General features: G+C 55.4%; 1 protein-coding gene and 1 long non-coding RNA gene across 13 annotated transcripts in view; one reads left to right on the top strand and one right to left on the bottom strand.

The window, feature by feature from the left end:
• Positions 1–17,221, top strand: part of ADAP2 (ArfGAP with dual PH domains 2) — a 43,494-nt gene that overhangs the window by 12,042 nt on the left and 14,231 nt on the right. For 3 of the 12 annotated variants that reach the window (XM_070061076.1, XM_070061077.1, XM_051824643.2), the window contains exons 7-10: positions 2,725–2,808; positions 5,959–6,021; positions 7,163–7,240; positions 7,812–8,037. In XM_070061076.1, coding sequence (XP_069917177.1) covers positions 2,725–2,808; positions 5,959–6,021; positions 7,163–7,240; positions 7,812–8,037 — 451 coding nt within the window. Of the gene's footprint in view, positions 1–2,724; positions 2,809–5,958; positions 6,022–7,162; positions 7,241–7,811; positions 8,038–8,421; positions 8,534–9,428; positions 9,573–10,159; positions 11,819–14,972; positions 15,733–17,221 lie in introns of those variants that run through there. The other 9 variants (XM_017349004.3, XM_017349007.3, XM_002718943.5 and 6 more) reach the window with 8 other exon arrangements.
• LOC127484365 (uncharacterized) lies at positions 4,693–15,689 on the bottom strand. The gene is made up of 3 exons (XR_011383596.1): positions 15,553–15,689; positions 6,781–6,881; positions 4,693–4,958 (listed from the first exon to the last, which is right to left on the bottom strand). It is a non-coding gene; the product is annotated as an uncharacterized lncRNA (long non-coding RNA).

Genomic DNA, 17,221 nt, shown 5'->3' with positions numbered 1-17,221 from the left:
CACACTGGGGATGCACAGATGATGTGCATCCTGATGGAGGAGGGGCGGGCTCACAAAGCCTCTCTGGAGGAGGGGGTTTCTGCTTGAGAATGCGCTGAAAAGAGGTGTGGCTGGGCAAGTGCACACTTTCTCTACAGCAGGTCCACGGTTTCTGTACCTCCAGGGGTCTTTGTTTCTGTAAACTAAAGGACTCTGACCATGATTGGCAGGGAATCCAGCGTGAGTGAGCTTCTCCACTCCCTCTCATCATTTCACCAGAATCTTAGGACTTGTGCGGTCTGGGAGACATGGAAGTGGTCCCTGGTGGCCAAACCAGCAGGACATCGGCGGCTACTCTTCCATACCACTCACAGCCACGAGGACTCTGCCCTCAGGCCACCTGGCTCCCTCCCTTTCTCCCAGCTGTGGTGCATCTGACAACGTGGGGCTGCTCATTCTATTTCACTTTGTGCCCAGTCTCTCTGTCAGGAGGGCATAAATGGGGATTATAATCCTTGCCTGCAGGAGCCAGATGGTGATTTAAAAGTGAAGCGGAGGCCGGCACCGCAGCTCACTAGGCTAATTCTCCGCCTGCGGCGCCGGCACACCGGGTTCTAGTCCTGGTCGGGGCACCGGATTCTGTCCGGGTTGCCCCTCTTCCAGGCCAGCTCTCTGCTGTGACCAGGGAGTACAGTGGAGGATGGCCCAGGTGCTTGGGCCCTGCACCCCATGGGAGACCAGGATAAGTACCTGGTTCCTGCCATCGGATTAGCGCGGTGCGCTGGCCGCAGCGCGCCAGCTGCAGCGCGCCAGCCGCAGCGGCCATTGAAGGGTGAACCAATGGCAAAGGAAGACATTTCTCTCTCTGTCTCTCTCTCTCACTGTCCACTCTGTCAAAAAAAAAAAAAAAAAAAAAAAAAAAAAGTGAAGCGGACAGGTGCCGGTGCTGTGGCACAGCCATTAAGCTGCTGTTTGTAATGCTGGCACTTTCACGTCCTAGCTGCTCTGCTTTTTTTTTTTTTTTTTTTTTTTTAAGATTTCTTTTTACTATTTATTTGAAAGACACAGTTACAGAGAGAGCAGGAAGGAGAGAGAGGGAGAGAGGGAAAGAGAGAGAGAGAGAGAGAGAATCTTCTATCTGCCAGTTCACTCCCCAGATGGCCACAATGGCCCGGGCTGGGCCACATTGAAGCCAGCTTCTTCTGGGTCTCCCACATGGGTGCAGGGATGCAAGCACTTGGGCCATCTTCCACTGCTTCCCAGGCACATCAGCAGGGAGCTGGATCTGAAGTGGAGCAGCTGGGACTCGAACCAGCGCCCATATGGGATGCTGGCATTGCAGGAGGCAGCTTAACCCACTATGGCATGCCACAATGCCGGCCCCTCTGCTTCTTTTTTTAAAAGATGTATTTATTTATTTGAAAGGCAGAGTTACAAAGAGAGGGAGCAACAGAGAAAGAGAGATCTCTTGGGCAGACAGAGTGACTTTCCAATCCCAACTCTGGCTTGGCGGGCTCAGAGGAGTCTAAGGGGCATCGTGGCACAGCGGGTCAGGCCGCCGCTCAGGACACACACCTGCATCCCACATCAGCAAGGCAGTGGTTCCCCATGGCATGTGTCCTCCCAGAGCGACAGCAGAATGCGCCAAGCCAGCTGTGGCCCCAGTCCGCGCCCTCGCCCCGGAGAGGCCAGGCTTGGACAGCTGAGGACGTCTTTCCTAGCTCCTTCCTTCTCACTGTATCAACTGAGCAGCAGTGTCCTGGCACCTGGGAGTGTGTTAGGGAATGACTCTCGTGAGCCCTGTCCCCTGTCCCAGGCCTATTTGATCTGAATCTGCATTAAAAAAATTTTTTTAGTGGCTTAACAGGTTAAGCACTGCCTGCAATGCCAGCATCCCCTATGGGCTCTGGCTGTTCCATTTCTAATCCAGCTCCCTGCTGGATTTTAAATTGATTTATCTGAAGGGCAGAAAGAGAAACAGAGAGCTCCCTTCTGCCGATTCATTCCCCAAATGCCCACAACAGCCAGGACTGGGTCAGGCCAAGCTAGAAGTCTAGAATGCGGGTGGCAAGGACTCCAGCATTTGATCCCGGAGTGCACACTGGCAGGAAGCTGCCATCGGAAGCAGAGCCGGGACTCGAACCTAGGCACTCTGATAGGAAATGTGAGTATCCCAAGCAGCGTCTTACCCACTGCACCAAACGCTTGTCCCTGCATCCAAGTGAGTCTTACACACATTGGAAAGTGAAAGGACGGGCATTTGGTCTAGCAGTTAAGACACCAGTTGGGCTGGCAACATCCCACACTGGTGTGCCTGAGTTCAAGTCCAGCTCCACTTCCGATTCCAACTTCCTTCTGATGCACACCTTGGGAAGCAGCAGTGACGGTCCAGGCTGTTGGGTCCCTGTCACCCACATGGGAGACCTGGACTGAGTTCTAGTTCGAGGCTTTGGCCTAGCTCAGCAGATGAGAGCTCTCTCTCTCTGCCTTTCAAATAAACAAGCCAACAACGTGAAAAATACTGTCCCAGGCCATTGTATAGCTCCCTGCAGCGCCCTTCCCCCAGCCTGGGGGTGCGCCCTGGACCTGGCTGCCTACCTGCTCAGTTTGGACGATACAGCTCTGATGGCATCCTCCCCAGGTGCCCCTGAGTAGACATGTGTGCACATGCCCCAACCCTGAGGCTGCCAGCTGCTGCCACCACGCCCCCGGCTGCCCACACGGTCTCTGCGTTTCTCTCGGCAGGAGATAGTGGACTGGTTCAACGCCCTCCGTGCAGCCCGGCTGCAGTACCTGCAAACGGCCTTCCCTGAGCTCCCGGAGTCGGAGGTAAGCGGGACACGGCCCCAGCTTCTGAGCGTCCCCTCCGCCACCTCCTCCTCACCTGTCTGCTGAACCCGCAGACACTCAGAGGTCAGGCCAGGGCTGTGTGCAGGCAGGGCCCCGAGACCTGAGGGCTGGGCACCTCAGAGGGAGGCAGGGGGCTCACGGCCCCACCTGGCAAGGTGGTCTCCAAAAAGCAGGCCTGTTTCTCCCCTTCAGGACGCAAGGCCACTCCATAGCGACGAAAGAACTCAGGGTGGCGGCATCTCTTTCTGACCCCTTCTGCCGCTGAAAAGTGCAAACGATCCCTAACAGCCGCTTGTGGCCTGGTCACCCCATTACAGTAGCAGAGGCAGTCACTCCTACTGAAAAGTCCCGCAAGAAGTGAATCACCCAGGGGCTCGTCCCTGCCTAGCTTCTCCCCTCCCCCTGCGGAGTTCTGCTCTCAGGAAGGGCCTGAGATCTTCCCCACTGTCATTGTCACAGGAGCAGCTCAGCCTTCCGTGGCCAAGGTCATGGTGGGCCTGAGAACTCCCATCTGCCTCCCCCAGGCATGGAGGGGGAGCATGCCCACAAGGTGTGGGGCAGAAGGTGCTGCCTTGAGCCAGGAGACCTGGGTCCTCGTGGAAGCTCTGTCGCTAACTTGCTGTGTGACCCTCCAGGTCGTGGAACCTCTCTGAGAAGTGCAGTTTCTGTGTTGGTCAGATGGCAGCTGGCCAGACATCTTCACAGTTCCTTCCAGCTGAGAGACTGTGGTCTGTTCTCTGTTTTTCAGTTCCTCTCTAAGAAGATTTTGTAAGTGATAGGCATGGAAAGACCATACTCATCCTGGGATTTTCTTTTCTTTCGTTCTTTTTTTTTTTTTTTTTAGATTTTTTTATTTATTTGAGAGGTAGAGTTACAGACAGTGAGAGGGAGAGACAGAGAGAAAAGTTTTCCTTCCGTTGGTTCATGCCCCCAGATGGCCGCAATAGCCAGAGCTGCACCGGGAGCCAGGAGCTTCTTCTCAGTCTCCCATGCCAGTGCAGGGGTCCAAGGACTTGGACCATCTTCTACTGCTTTCCCAGGCTGTAGCAGAGAGCTGGATCAGAAGTGGAGCAGCTGGGACTAAAACCAATGTCCAAATGGGATGTCGGCACTGCAGGTGGAAGATCAACCTACTGCGCCATGGCACCGGCCCCACCTGGGATTTTCTTGTTTCCAATCCTTTGACCCTCCTTGAAAGCCTAAATGCTCCTTAATTCCAGGGTCTGCAGGGAGCTGAGTGTCTGGGATACAGCGCTGAGACAGCACCTCCCTGGGTACAGTCCCAGCATGGCCTGGTTGTGGGTGTGCTGAGTCAGCGGCCAGAACTGGTCAAGGCCAGGGCATTAGGACTGCTGACTGCTGACTGCTGACCAGAGAGGAAGGGCAAAGGACAGAGGCTCAGCCTTACTTCATCTGCTCAAGCTTCCCATCTTGGCTGGCCGGTGTGGCCAGCAGTGACCCAGAGTTCCCGTGACTCCTGAGCCATTGTCACTCCCCCTTGCCCATCCCCAGCCTCCTCCCAGCCTGCACCTGTGCACGGCGGGAGGTTTGGGGCAGTGATCCAGGCTGGTGCAAGCTTAAGGATCCAGACGCCCCAAACCTCGAAGTCCAGTGGGGCGGTGGCCCTGTGATCAGAAATGCGTGTCACCTCAGGGCACCCGCCTGTCTCTAGGTGGAGGACACCCACAGCACGGCTATTGTGAGAGGGGAGGAAGCCGGGACCCAAGCACTTCCCTCCTGCTGCCCGGGGTTTCCACACTGGCAGTGCTGGCTGTTGTTCAGAATCCTGAGCAGTTAGGGACTTGGCTTTCTCCCAGTGCAGGAATTAAAGCCTACTGCAGATGAGAGAGGGCAGTGGCATAGTTTACATTTTAAGTTTTTTAATGAAATTAAAATCAATCACTTAATTTTAAATTTGCTTATTGAGGGGGTGCAGAGTGAGAGAGAGCAAGAGAGGGAGAGCTCCCATCCTCCTCTGGTTCACCCTCAGAATGCAAACAATGGCCAGGGCTGGGCCAGGCTGGAGTCCGGAGTCAGGAGCACAGTCCAGGTCTTCTACATGGGTGGCAGGGACCCAAGTACTTGAACCATCACTTGCCGCCTCCCAGGGTGTGCATTGACAAGAAGCTCTGGAATAGAGAGCAAGGCCAAGACGTGAACCCCAGCACTCCCACAAGGGATGCGAGTGTCCCAACTGATGCCTTTACTCCTCGGCCCAATGTTCACCTTGGGATTTTCATGTTTAGCTCCTATGGTTCCCCCTTTCACTCTCCACTGTGGTTCCCCAGCCCCTGCCCTGGGCCCCTGAGCTCTGGGGCAGCGTCCCCCTTCCTGGAAGCCTGCCTTGTTGTCTGAAGTTCTGGACTTGTCAGGTTGGCCCCTGGAGCACAGGAGACTAGTATCCCTGCACGCCTCTGTGTGCACAGGACGCCGGCTGGAGGTGGATCCGCCAGAGCCCACGATCCAGTCTCCACACCGGAGAACCAGGCCCAGAGAGACAGAGGACTCACCAGGGTGGCACAGCTGGCAGAGGCCTCCAGACGCCTAGTCCAGGGCTTGCTCTGCCCATCCTGCCACCACCTCCTGGAGGCCCTGGGCCAGGATCCCCAGCAATGACCTGCTCAGGGCCGGGAGGCTCTGGCCTGCTCACATGTTAGCGTCACAGTGCAGCAGTGCTGGGGCCACGGCTCAGTGTCCGTCAGCCCCGGCTGTGAATCCCAGCTCCCCAGGCCTCCAGCTCTGGGACTTGGAGAGAATTCCTGAGCACATGTCTGCGCCCTGGATTCATCAGGGGTGCAGCAAGGCTGGTGAGACCCACCCTCCTTGGAGGCTGAGAACTGTGTCTCACCGGGCCCTCCAGATAAGCTCCCTGACTCCAAGAGCGGTGGCTCAGCCATGTCCTGCACGCTCTGAGCACGGCGCGGGTGCTGTGGACTGGCTTTATTGAAATATGAAGATTACATCCAGGGCACATTCTAAATATAACCCCATGGCCCCCGCCACCGCACATCCTTCCCCATTCCCAACTTCCCCTCTGATGGGGAGCCAAGCTCAGTGGGGAACCTCCAGCCCCCCACCCCACCCCTCGGGTGATATGTAGGGGGCCAGCTTCTGTCTCTCTCCCCTCAGCTCCTGCCCCTCCTCACGAGGAATTACCTCAAACAAGGCTTCATGGAGAAGACAGGTCCAAAGGTAGGTCCCCGTGGGGACTCACCGGGCCCTGTCCAGGGAGGCAGCAGGTGCCGAACTGGGGGTGGAGGGTGGGAGGGGGAGGGAATGGGTGAATGAGGGGAAGGGAAGTAAAGTGAGACCCGTGCGTCCCTGGGCTGAAGGCCCAAGTGGCAAAGGAGATGTCAGCTGGTCTGTGGCCCAGCGTGGGCGTGGGCATGGTGTGGCCTCTCCCTCTCATGGCAGCCCCCTCTTAGCCTCATCACCTTCGGCTTCTCTCAACTCCCCTCAAGTGCCCCATGCCTGTGAAAGCAGGGCAGGGGCTTCCCAGGGCTTAACAGACACACTTGTGCACCAAGGCTCATGCACCAGTGGGACCCCATAGGCATGCCCCTCCCCCAGCATGCACCCCAGTGGCTGCTCACCCCCTCTTATCCCTGGAGGATGGCGAGGCCTGGCTGCTTTGGGGAGGAACATCCAGAGAGGTGGAGCCTGAGTGAAGGTGGAGGCCAGGGCCAGCAAGTGGTCATGAGGGAGGGGAAGGGAGCAGGAGGAAGAGAAGGGGAGGAGTGGAAGGAGCTCCCTAAAAACTGAGCCCCACACGGCAGCATTCTGGGGCTTGCTTTCGGAAAGATTTAGCCTGGTCGCAGGATGCTTGTTAAGAGGACAGTGAGCGGTGCAGGTGGGGGGGGGTGGTGTCTGCATGCCAGGGGGCAGGGCAGGCAGATCTAGCAGTCCCGGGGCCCAGCCCTCCTGTGTTCCTCGCCCCAGGGCTCCACTGACCTCCGGTAGGATCTGGCCCAGGCCAGCACTCTCAGCCTCCCTGAGCAGCTGCCACTTCTGATTTCCCAGCTTCCTCTTCTTGAGGCTCCCTTGTCCACAGCCTGAGAAAGAGGGAAGCGCCTGGGTTAACCCAAGCAGCACCTACGGGCAGCAGGGAGAAGCTGGCGGCGGGGGGGGGCTGGGCTGGAAGGTGGGAGGTTTGGGGAGGGGGTCTGAGGGACCCCAGGAGGAAGCGTTAGGGTATCTGACTTCCAGGGTGCTTGCCCGTGGAGTGGAGGCCTGAGGCCGGGCTGCATGGCTGTCTCTGGGCTGGCCTCTGACCTCTGACCTCAGGAAGTGCTTGGGGCCCACCATCCCTGGTAAGGGACTTCCTCTTTTGCAGCACAGAGAACCTTTCAAGAAAAGGTGGTTCGCCCTGGATCCCCAGGAGCGGAGGCTGCTCTATTACAAGAACCCACTGGTAAGCGCTGCTGTGGTCCCTCCCCAGGAGACCCCCACCCAGGGCTGGGGGGTGGGGGTGGGGCGGCATCTCCTGGGCCTGAGGCCTCCCCTGCCCTCACCTTCAGGAAGTGCTTCACAAGAGTGCCCAGTGCCGCCCACTGAGGTCACATCCGGTGCCTGCCTCCTCCAGTCTCCAGGGGCCCACGGCATGGAGTGGCTGGGAGTGGGGGGAGCGTGGGCTCCTGGCACCGCCACGCCCCTGGCAGGGCTGCACCCTGGGCAGAGCACTGGGCTCTGTGTGCCTTAGTCTGCTCTGAAAAATGGGCTAAGTAAGAACGCTCTCCTTGGAGGCGGTCCCACGACAGTGTGCACTGAAGTACCTAGCCTGGTGGCTTCTCCACGAGGGAACAGAACGCACGCTGAGTGATGCAGGTCGGGGATTTCACCTTTCAAACTCCCACCTAGCAGAGATCTCGGTGCGGACACCCACGCCCTTTCCCCAGATAGAGCCTGCGGGGCCGTGAGGGCTGCAGGGAGTGGGTCCCGCTTCCCCAGGGACAGCCTCTGAGGACGCCGGGCCCGGATTGTAGGACGCCTTTGAGCAGGGCCAGGTCTTCCTCGGGAGCAAGGAGCACGGGTACGAAGTCTGTGAAGACCTGCCCAAGGGCGTCCGGGGGAGCCGCTGGAAGGCTGGCCTCACCGTGGTCACCCCAGAGCGGAGATTCATCCTCACCTGCCCCACGGAGAAGGAGCAGCGCGAGTGGCTGGAGAGTCTGCGGGAGGTCCTGGCCCGGCCCCTGACGCCCCTCCTCCTCGGTGAGCCTCAGGGCCTGGGGGTTAGCGGGGTTTGGCCCAGCAGTTTGGGTACCTGCCCCCATCACACATTCATCCTGAGTTCCATTCCTGGCTCCTGATCCCAGCTTCCCACCAGCGCAGGCCTGGGGCAGCAGCTGATGCCTCAAATAGTTGAGTCTCTGCCACCCTCATGGGAGACCTGCACGGGTTCCCCTCTCTCCTCTTGCCTTGAGGGCATTCAGCAAAAGGAATCCCAGTCTCTCTCTCTCTCTCTCTCTTTCATCCTGCCTTTAAAAACAATCCCGGAGGCCTGTATTGTGGCACAGCAGGTTAAGCCATGGCCTGTAATGCCAGTATCCCACACAGGCACCAGTTTGAGTCCCTCCTGTTCCACTTCCTATCCAGCTCCCTGCTGATGCACCTGGAAACGCAGTGGAAGATGGTCCAAATGCTTGGGCCCCTGCCACCCACTTGGGAGACCAGGATGAAACTCCTGGCTCCTGGCTTCAGCCTGGCCCAACACTGGCTGTTGTGGCCATTTGAGGAGTGAACCAGCGGATGGAAGACCTCTCTCTGTCCTTCTCCTCTTCTTCTCTCCATCTTTTTTCCTCTCTCCCTCTGTGTCTCTATAACTCTGCCTTTCAAATAAATAAGTCTTTAAGAATTTTATTTAAAAAAAGGATCAGGGCCAGCGCCGCGGCTCACCAGGCTAATCCTCCGCCTAGCGGCGCCGGCATACCGGTTCTAGTCCCAGTCGGGACGCCAGATTCTTTCCCAGTTGCCCCTCTTCCAGGCCAGCTCTCTGCTATGGCCAGGGAGTGCAGTGGAGGATGGCCCAAGTGCTTGGGTCCTGCACCCCATGGGAGACCAGAAGAAGCACCTGGCTCCTGGCTTTGGATCAGCACGGTACACTGGCCACAGCATGCTGGCCTCAGTGGCCATTGGAAGGTGAACCAACGGCAAAAGGAAGACCTTTCTCTCTGTCTCTCTCTCTCTGTCCACTCTGTCTATCAAAAAAAAAAAAAAAAAAAAGAAAAGAAAAAAGAAAAAGAAAAAGAAAAAAGAATCGGGGGCTGGAGTTTTTTTGGCTGAGGGCAGAAAGGGGCTGCCTCACAGCAGTGCCACAGGAGAGCCCGGACCATGCGCTGTCACCTCTTCCTGCCAAAGAGCACAGAGCGTGGGCGTTCCTGGGAGTCCCGGTGTGCAGTAAGATCCTCCAGTGGAGCCCTTCTCGGTAAGCTTCTAGCAGGGGGGCTGGCATCTCCTGGGGCTGAGCAGTGTCCTGCTCCCACCCCCTGGCACGGCCACCCCTGCTGGGCAGCTCCTGGGGGTCTGAATTCTTCCCCACTGCCCAGGGCAGGCTATTTCTGGTGTCTTAGCCCTGTCCTCTCTTCTGCTCCTCCTCACCACAGGTCACCAGGGGGCTTCCCTGTGTGCCCCCAGCCCTGTGGAAAGAGAGGGGTGTGCCGAACTGCAGCAGGAAACTTCCCGCCCAGGGCCTGACTTCAGGGGCACCACGGAGATGTTTTGTGTTTGGAAAAGTACAGACTGAGCAGGTGACACCGCGCGGTCCCCTGGGGGCTGGAGTCCACCCACTGTCCCAGAGCCAAAGCCACAGCGCCTCAAAAAGTTTTAGAAACTGCTAGCAAAGCATGTCACCTTTCTTTTAACATTTTAATTTTTTAAAACTATTTATTTTATTTGAAAGGCAGAGAGAGAGAGAGGGAGATCTTCCATCTGCTGGTTCACTTCCCAAATGGCTGGAGCTGGGCCAGATGGATGCCAGGATTCAGGAACTCCATCTGGGTCTCCCATGTGGGTAGTAGGGGTCCAAGCACTTGGGCCAGCTTCTGCTGTTTTCCCAGGCACATTAGCAGGGAGCTGGATCAGAAATGGAGCAGCCAGGACTTCAGCCAGCATTTCAATATGGGATGCTGGCATCTTAACCCCTGCACCACAACCCCGGCCCCTGGTGCTTTTTCTTCCTCTGTGGGCTTATGTGTCTGAGTTTCTGTCTGTGTCTGTTTTTCTCTCCTCCTCTGCTGTCTGTCCTCTGCTGTCTGTCCTTACGTTTTTGGTCTGTTTTTCACTCTGGCGCCTTCTGTCACTGTCAGCCTGTCTCCTTGCTGTCTCTTCCCTCCAGCAGGCCTGCACCAGCACCACCACCTCCCTCAGCCCCCCTTCTCTTCACTTGTAGCTGCATCAACAGGGAGTGGCCAGAGCAGCAGGTGACTGGTCTCCCAGGAGCTGGCTGCCCACTGAACACCTGGAGCTCCTGATGGGAAGAAGTGTGCACCTTGGGCCTGGCCGCCCAGAGGAAGTGCCTCACAGTCAGCAGCCTCCCCCACTGGCCAGCCTCGGGGACCTGGGGCTCTGGCACACAGATGAACACGTGTGCCTCCCGCGTCCTGCGTACACCCAGGCTTGAAATGGCCACGCGGGCCAGGACTTCCTCACACCACGTGATGCCTCGTGCAGGTGGCATCTGGCCCACACCCAGAAAGTTTAGTCTGGATCTAAACGTGAGGACCTCACCAGGCAAGTGCGCATTGGAGACCTTGTGCTGAACAACTGGCTTGGACTCGCCGAACCATCAGTGTCGTGAAAGGGGAAGTAGTCTGGGAACTGCCCGAGGTTCAAGGAGACGAAGACTCGGAGACCAAGTCGACTCTTGATTGGACCCTGGATCTGGCAAGGGCAGAACTGGAGAAATCGGAGTCTGGAAATATGAATGTATATTGGCTAATAGTGCTGTAAGATTGATAACTATGCCCTGTTTTTGTAGAATGCTCTTGTTCTTAGGAGACACATGCTGAAGTATTTAGGGATCAAATGTCATGTCTACAACTGATTTCTTAAATGGCTCAGCAAGAAAATCAGTGTATGTGTACACATACTTGTACAGAGTATGTAAATATGTGGGGGAGGGGCCAGTGCTGGGGGCAGGGTTAGGCCACATAGGAGAGCTGGATCCAGTCCTGGCTGCTCCACTTCTGAGCCAGCTCCCTGCTAATGCGTCTGGGAAAGCAGCGGAGGATGAAGCAAGTGCTTGGGCCCCTGCACCCATGAGGGAGACCTGCACGAAGCTCCTGGCTCCTGGCTTCAGCCTTGCCCATTGTAGCCATATTATGAGTGAACCAGTGGCAGGAATATCTCTCTAACTCTGCCTTTCAAATAAATACTTTTTTTTTTTTTTTTTTTGGAAAGACAGAGTTAGACAGTGAGAGAGAGAGAGACAAAAAGAAAGGTCTTCCTTCCGTTGGTTCACCCTCCAAATGGCTGCCATGGCTGGCACACTGCACCGATTCGAAGCCAGGAGCCAGGTGCTCCCTCCTGGTCTCCCATGGGGTGCAGGGCCCAAGCACTTGGGCCATCCTCCACTGCACTCCCGGGCCACAGCAGAGAGCTGGACTGGAAGAGGAACAACCAGGACAGAACTGGCGCCCTAACCGGGACCAGAACCCGGAGTGCCGCAAGTGGAAGAGTAGCCTAGTGAGCTGCGGCACTGGCCATCAAATAAATAAATATTAAAAAAAAAAAAAGTGTGAGGAGTGCCCTTGTGCAAAATGTTTGCAACTGATGAATCCAGATAGAGTACAGATGGGTATTTAGTGTCCTATTCATGTAAATTTTATGTTGATTTCAAGATTTTCAAACTAAAAAGTTGGGGGAAATTTTTAAAACATCCACTTTTCACTCTTCAAAAGTAGTGAGTTTTCTGTATGAGTCAAAGCTTTGCCTTGAGAATTCCATCTTTGTGCAATGTTAGAAGGAATAAAAGCCTGGATAATATAAAAAGCAACAGCTGCATCGATCAGCCCCAGTGCCCTGGAAGGAAAGGAACATGCTGAGGGCACCTGCTCTCCACGGTGGAGACAGCCAGCCGGGGTCTGGCCCTGCCACTAGCTTGACACCATTAGAAAAATTCACTCTACGTCTCTTTAAAACGAGGACACTGCACTCAGTCGTGAAATTCAGTGTAAGTAACAAGTGTTTCTGACCATGTTCCAGGTGCCAGGCTCAGAGCCAAGCAGGAAGTACAAGATGATGGGTGCTGGGATGGGCATTGGGCCCGGTGGTTAAGACGCCTGCATTCCATGTTCAAGTGCTGGATGCCCGACTCCAGCTTCCTGCTCATGCAGACCCCGGGAGGCAGCACTGAGGGCCCAGGACTGGGTCCCTGCCACTCATGTGAGAGATCTGGATGGAATTCCTTGCTCCCAGCTTCAGCAATGGCCCCATCCTGGCTGCTGCAGGCATTAAGGAGTGAGCTAGCAGATGGGAGCGCTTGCTTGCTCTCTCTCTGTTTCTCAAATAGATAAATAAGCATCTTAAACTCCATAGTTCTTTTTTAAAGGTCACTTGTCCCTGCTGGGGGAGGCAGGCCTTCCACAGGGCTGTGCAGTGAGGTGAGTGTTGCCTGTGTGCTAACAGAGCTCACCTGCACCGAGGGAGACGGGGAGGCTCTCCTTCCTTCCCAGAAAGTCAAGGATATGTATTATGATCCTTAAAGCAACCACGGAACACAGAATGCAAAGAGGTGTAGCTAAGAAGCCAACAGACGGGCAGGCATCTGGCGTAGCAGTGAAGTCACTGCCTGAGACATAGTATTTTCCACCACAGCACCTGGGGTGAGACCTGGTTTCTCCACTTCAGATCCAGCTTCCTGCTAGTGCCTCCCAGGAAGCAGTGGGTGATGGCTGAAGCTGTTGGGTCCTTGCTACCCATGTGGGAGACCCCATGTGGGAGTAGGCTCCTGACTTTTTTTTTTTTTTATTTGGCAGAGTTACAGACAGAGAGAGAGACAGAGAGAAAGGTCTTCCTTCCATTGATTCACCCCCCAAATGGCTGCTACGGCCGGCGCTGTGTTGATCCGAAGCCAGGAGCCAGGTGCTTCCTCCTGGTCTCCCATGCGGGTGCAGGGGCCCAAGCACTTGGGCCATCCTCCACTGCCCTCTCGGGCCACAGCAGAGAGCTGGACTGGAAGAGGAGCAACCAGGACTAGAACCTGGCACCCATTTGGGATGCTGGTGCCGCAGGCAGAGGATTAGCCAAGTGAGCCACGACGCCGGCCCGTCGGCTCCTGACTTTAACCTGACCCAATCCTGGCTGTTGTAGGCATCTGAGAAGTGAACCAGCAGATGGAAGATTTCTGTCTCTCTTCTTTTCAAATAAAATGAAAATAAATAAAATTTTAAAGCCAACAAAGAAACTGAAGTAGAATTATAAAAATCATTAAATTAACCTAGGAAAGGCAGGATGAAGGCATAAGGAATAAATGGGAGAAGCAGAAAACAAAGAGCAAAATCCAGACCCAATCACATCGGTAAGTAATTACATTAAATGTTGGTGGATTAAATACTCAAAGTGCACTGTTGGCAGAGTGGATAAGAAAGCGAGACCCAATTACACATTGTCTCCAAGACAAATTTAGTGCAATCAGTAAGTCGAAGGTAAAAGGACAGAAAATTCATGCAGTTAGTACATGCGTACAGCAATTCTAAAAAGACTGGTGAGGCTATACTGAGATCAGTTCATGTATTTTTCTTTTTTTAAGGATTTATTTATTTGAAAGCAGAGAGAGGGGCCTTTTATGCCCTGGTTCACTTTCCAAATGGCCACAATGGTCGTGGCTGGGCCAGGCCTAAGCCAGGAGAAAGAAGGCTCATCTAAGTCTCCCACGTGGGTGCAGGGGCCCAAGTACTTGAGCCATATTCCACTGCTTTCCCAGGTACATCAGCAGGGAGTTGGACAGGAAGCAGCCAGAATTCGAACCCGGATGAAATAGGATACAGGCCTCGCAGGTGGTGGCTTAACCTGCTAGGCAACATCGCTGACCCCAGATTATGCATTTCTCAAGACAAGCAGTATTACCAGACATACAGGGTGATGAGAGTTGCAACTGAGAGTTGCAGTTCAACAAAAGACAAACCAGGGGCCTGTGTTGTGGTGCAGCTGGTTGAGCTGCTGCTTTGTCAATGGCATTCCATATGCCAGTGCAGGTTCAAGTCCCAGCTGCTCCACTTCTGATCCAGCTTCCTGTGGGTGCTCTTGCGAAGGCAGCAGAAGATGGTCTAAGATGCTTGGGCTCCTGCTGCCCCCATGGGAGATCCAGAAGGAGTTCCTGGCTCCTGGCTTCAGCCTGGCGCAGCCCTGGATGTTTGGCCATTTGGGGAGTGAACCAGCAGATGGAAGATATTTTTCTGTCTCTCCCTCTCTCTCTCTGTCACTCTGCCTTTCAAATACACAAATTTAAAAAGCTGCTGGGAAGCTGCATGTATTACTTCTCTGTGTTTCAAATGGGTCAGAGAAGTTCCAATTAAACTATTTCTCTAGCACCGGAAAATGTTGGAAATATTGCACAGACGAAGTGAAACACGTCACTCACAGTGCTGGGATATTAGTCACACCTGGGTCCTGCGTGGAGTTCAGGCCAGATGTGGTGAAGCAGCACAAGCCGTGGCGCTTTCATTTCCACTGACCAGCTACAGGTTCTGCTCTGTGCCACTCCCGCAGGGCGAGGCCGGCCTGGAAGTTCCTTCACTGCTTTGGGTCTTCGTAGGGAAGGACCTGGTGCAGCGCTAACAATTCTGGTTGCCTAGTGCTCAGGACTGGAGTAGGAGGCGGGCGAGCAGAATGGGAGCCGGGCCAGGGTCGCTACCCCTGTTTTTTGTCCGGTTGGTTATGGCACTTCTGGCCCGCAGAGCGCAGTAAGGACACAGCGGCACAGTTGCGGGTTATGAAAACGATTTCAGAGGCGCTCTAGCATGTTACCATGACAGGGGTTGGCCTTAACAAAACCCCTGCGTAGGCTGCAGCCCTGGGAGGGGTCCGCGCCGGCAGTTCATCCCGCGAGCGCGCGCCGGCGGTGACACCTCGTGGGCGCATTTGCTCAGTTCCTAAATCGGATCCTTCCTCCTCCCAAGAGTTGCCCAAGATGCATTAATTTTAAAAATACACTCATTTTCATTTTATTTGAGAGACTAAGAGAGATCTTCCATCTTCCAGTTCACTCCCCAAATGCCCACGACAGCCAGGGCTGGGGCCACGCTGAAGCCAGGAGCCAAGGAGCTCAATTCGGGTCTCCCAGGAGGGTGCAGGGACCGGGGTCCTCCAGCCATCTTCTGCTGCCCCGCAGCGTGTGCAACAGCAGGAGGCTGGCCCCATGCACCCCTGTGCGGTCCCGGGCGCCGGGGCTGCCGCGTAACAGGGGGACATCTGCGGGCTCGCACACGCTTCGGGAGGCCGCACCAGCAGGCGGCTGTGCCCAGAGCAGAAGGCAGCTCCGGGGAGCGGTGGCCGCAAGCGACGGGGCCAGCAGGGGAAGAGGAAGAGCGAGGGAGGAGCCCGCGGAGACACGCGCCCGCCGCACGGCACCGCTACTTCCGCGCCGCCATGGCGGGCCCGGGCTGCAGTCCGGCCGTGCCCGTGTGGCTGACCGAGGACGACCTGGGCTGCATCATCTGTCACGGGCTGCTGTCCTGGCCCGTGACGCTGCCCTGCGGCCACAGCTTTTGCCGCCACTGCCTCACTCACTTGTGGGACTCGCGCGACGCGCGGCGCCGCTGGGCCTGCCCCACCTGCCGCGAGGGCGCGGCGCAGCCGCCGCGGCTGCGGAAGAACACGCTGCTGCAGGACCTGGCCGACAAGTACAGCCGCGCGGCGCGGGAGCTGGACGCGGACCCCGCACCCGCCGCCCGCGCGGCCCCGCCGCGGGTAGGCCGCCCCTCCCGCAGCGCCGGCGCCCGCCCCCGGGCTCCTTCCCCCCTGCCTCATCGGTCCTGTTTTACCTTAGTTTCTTCCCTCCCTGAGTCTCTCCCCTGCTCTGGGGAGAATCTATGAGAAAGTCCGGAGAAGTATGAAGAAGCAAAAAAAAAAAAAAAAAAAAAAAAAAAATCAAATTTCCTTAAATCTCTGCAACCGAGCTGCTCTGCATCTTAGCTTATTTCTGCTTCTTCCCAGTCTTTCTGCGGTTTCTCTCTGAAACACTTTTTATTGTTTGTATGTATATATCATAAAATTTATTGTGGTTTTATATATCATAATGTATTGTGGTTATATATGTCATAAAATTTACTGTGTTTATATATGTAGCATTTGTTATTTTAACGATCTTGTAAGTGTACAATTCAGCATTAATTGCTTCTGTGGTTATACCTCTCTTTTCCCCAGTTTTCATCAACATAAACAGAAATGCTTATCTTTATTTTTTTTTAAAGATTGATTTGAAAGGCAGAGTTACAGAGAGGCAGAGAGAGAGAGAGAGAGATCTTCCATCTGCTGGGTCACTCCCCAGATGCCCACAAGGGCCAGAGCTGTGCAATGGAGCCAGGAATGTCCTCTGGGTCTCCCACACAGGTGCAAGAGCCCAAGGACTTGCGCCATCTTCTACTGCTTTCCCAGACCATAGCAGAGAGCTGGATCGGAAGTGGAGCAGCCAGGACTCAAACTGGCACCCACATGGGATGCTGGCACTGCAGGCAGCAGCTTTACCTGCTGCCCCACAGCACTAGCCCCGCTATACCCCCTTTTTTTTTAAAAGGTTTATTTTGAAAGTCCATGTTAGAGAGAGGGAGAGACCTTCTATGCATTGGTTCACTCCCCAGGTGGCTGCAATGGCTGGGTCTAGGCCAGGCTAAAACCAAGAGCCAGGAGCTTCATTTGGGTCTCCCACATAGGTGGTGGGGGCCCAGGCACTTGGGCCATCTTCTGCTGCTTTTCCCAGGTCATTAGCAGGGAGCTGGACTGGATGTGGAGCAGCCGGGACTTGAACTAGCGCCTATATGGGATGCGAGTGTCACAGGTAGCATCCTTACCCACCATGCCACAGTACAATCCCCAACACTATGCCCATTTAACAGCCCCTGGCGTCTAACCTGCTTTCTATGTGAGTTGCCTATTCTAGATGCTTCATGCAACTAGAATGCATTCTCTGTCCCTTGATGGCTGGCTTCTCTCATCAAAATGTTTTCTAGGGGCACTCATGTTGTAACACGTATAAGATCACATTTTAAAAATTCCATCCATCAGTTTTTGTGATTAATACCTGTGACATAGCAAGTTACCATTGCCTGCAGTGCTGGCATCACTGTTGAGTTCCCGCTGCTCTACTTCCAATCCAGCTCCCTGCTGATGGCCAGGGGAAGCAGCGGAGGATGGCCCAGGTGCTTGGGCCCCTGTACCCACATGGGAGAACCAGAAGAAG

The sequence above is a fragment of the Oryctolagus cuniculus genome, chromosome 17 (genome assembly GCF_964237555.1).
Source record: "Oryctolagus cuniculus chromosome 17, mOryCun1.1, whole genome shotgun sequence".
In the NCBI taxonomy this organism is placed as follows: Eukaryota; Metazoa; Chordata; class Mammalia; order Lagomorpha; family Leporidae; genus Oryctolagus; species Oryctolagus cuniculus.
This window is presented reverse-complemented; position numbering and strand designations above follow the sequence as displayed.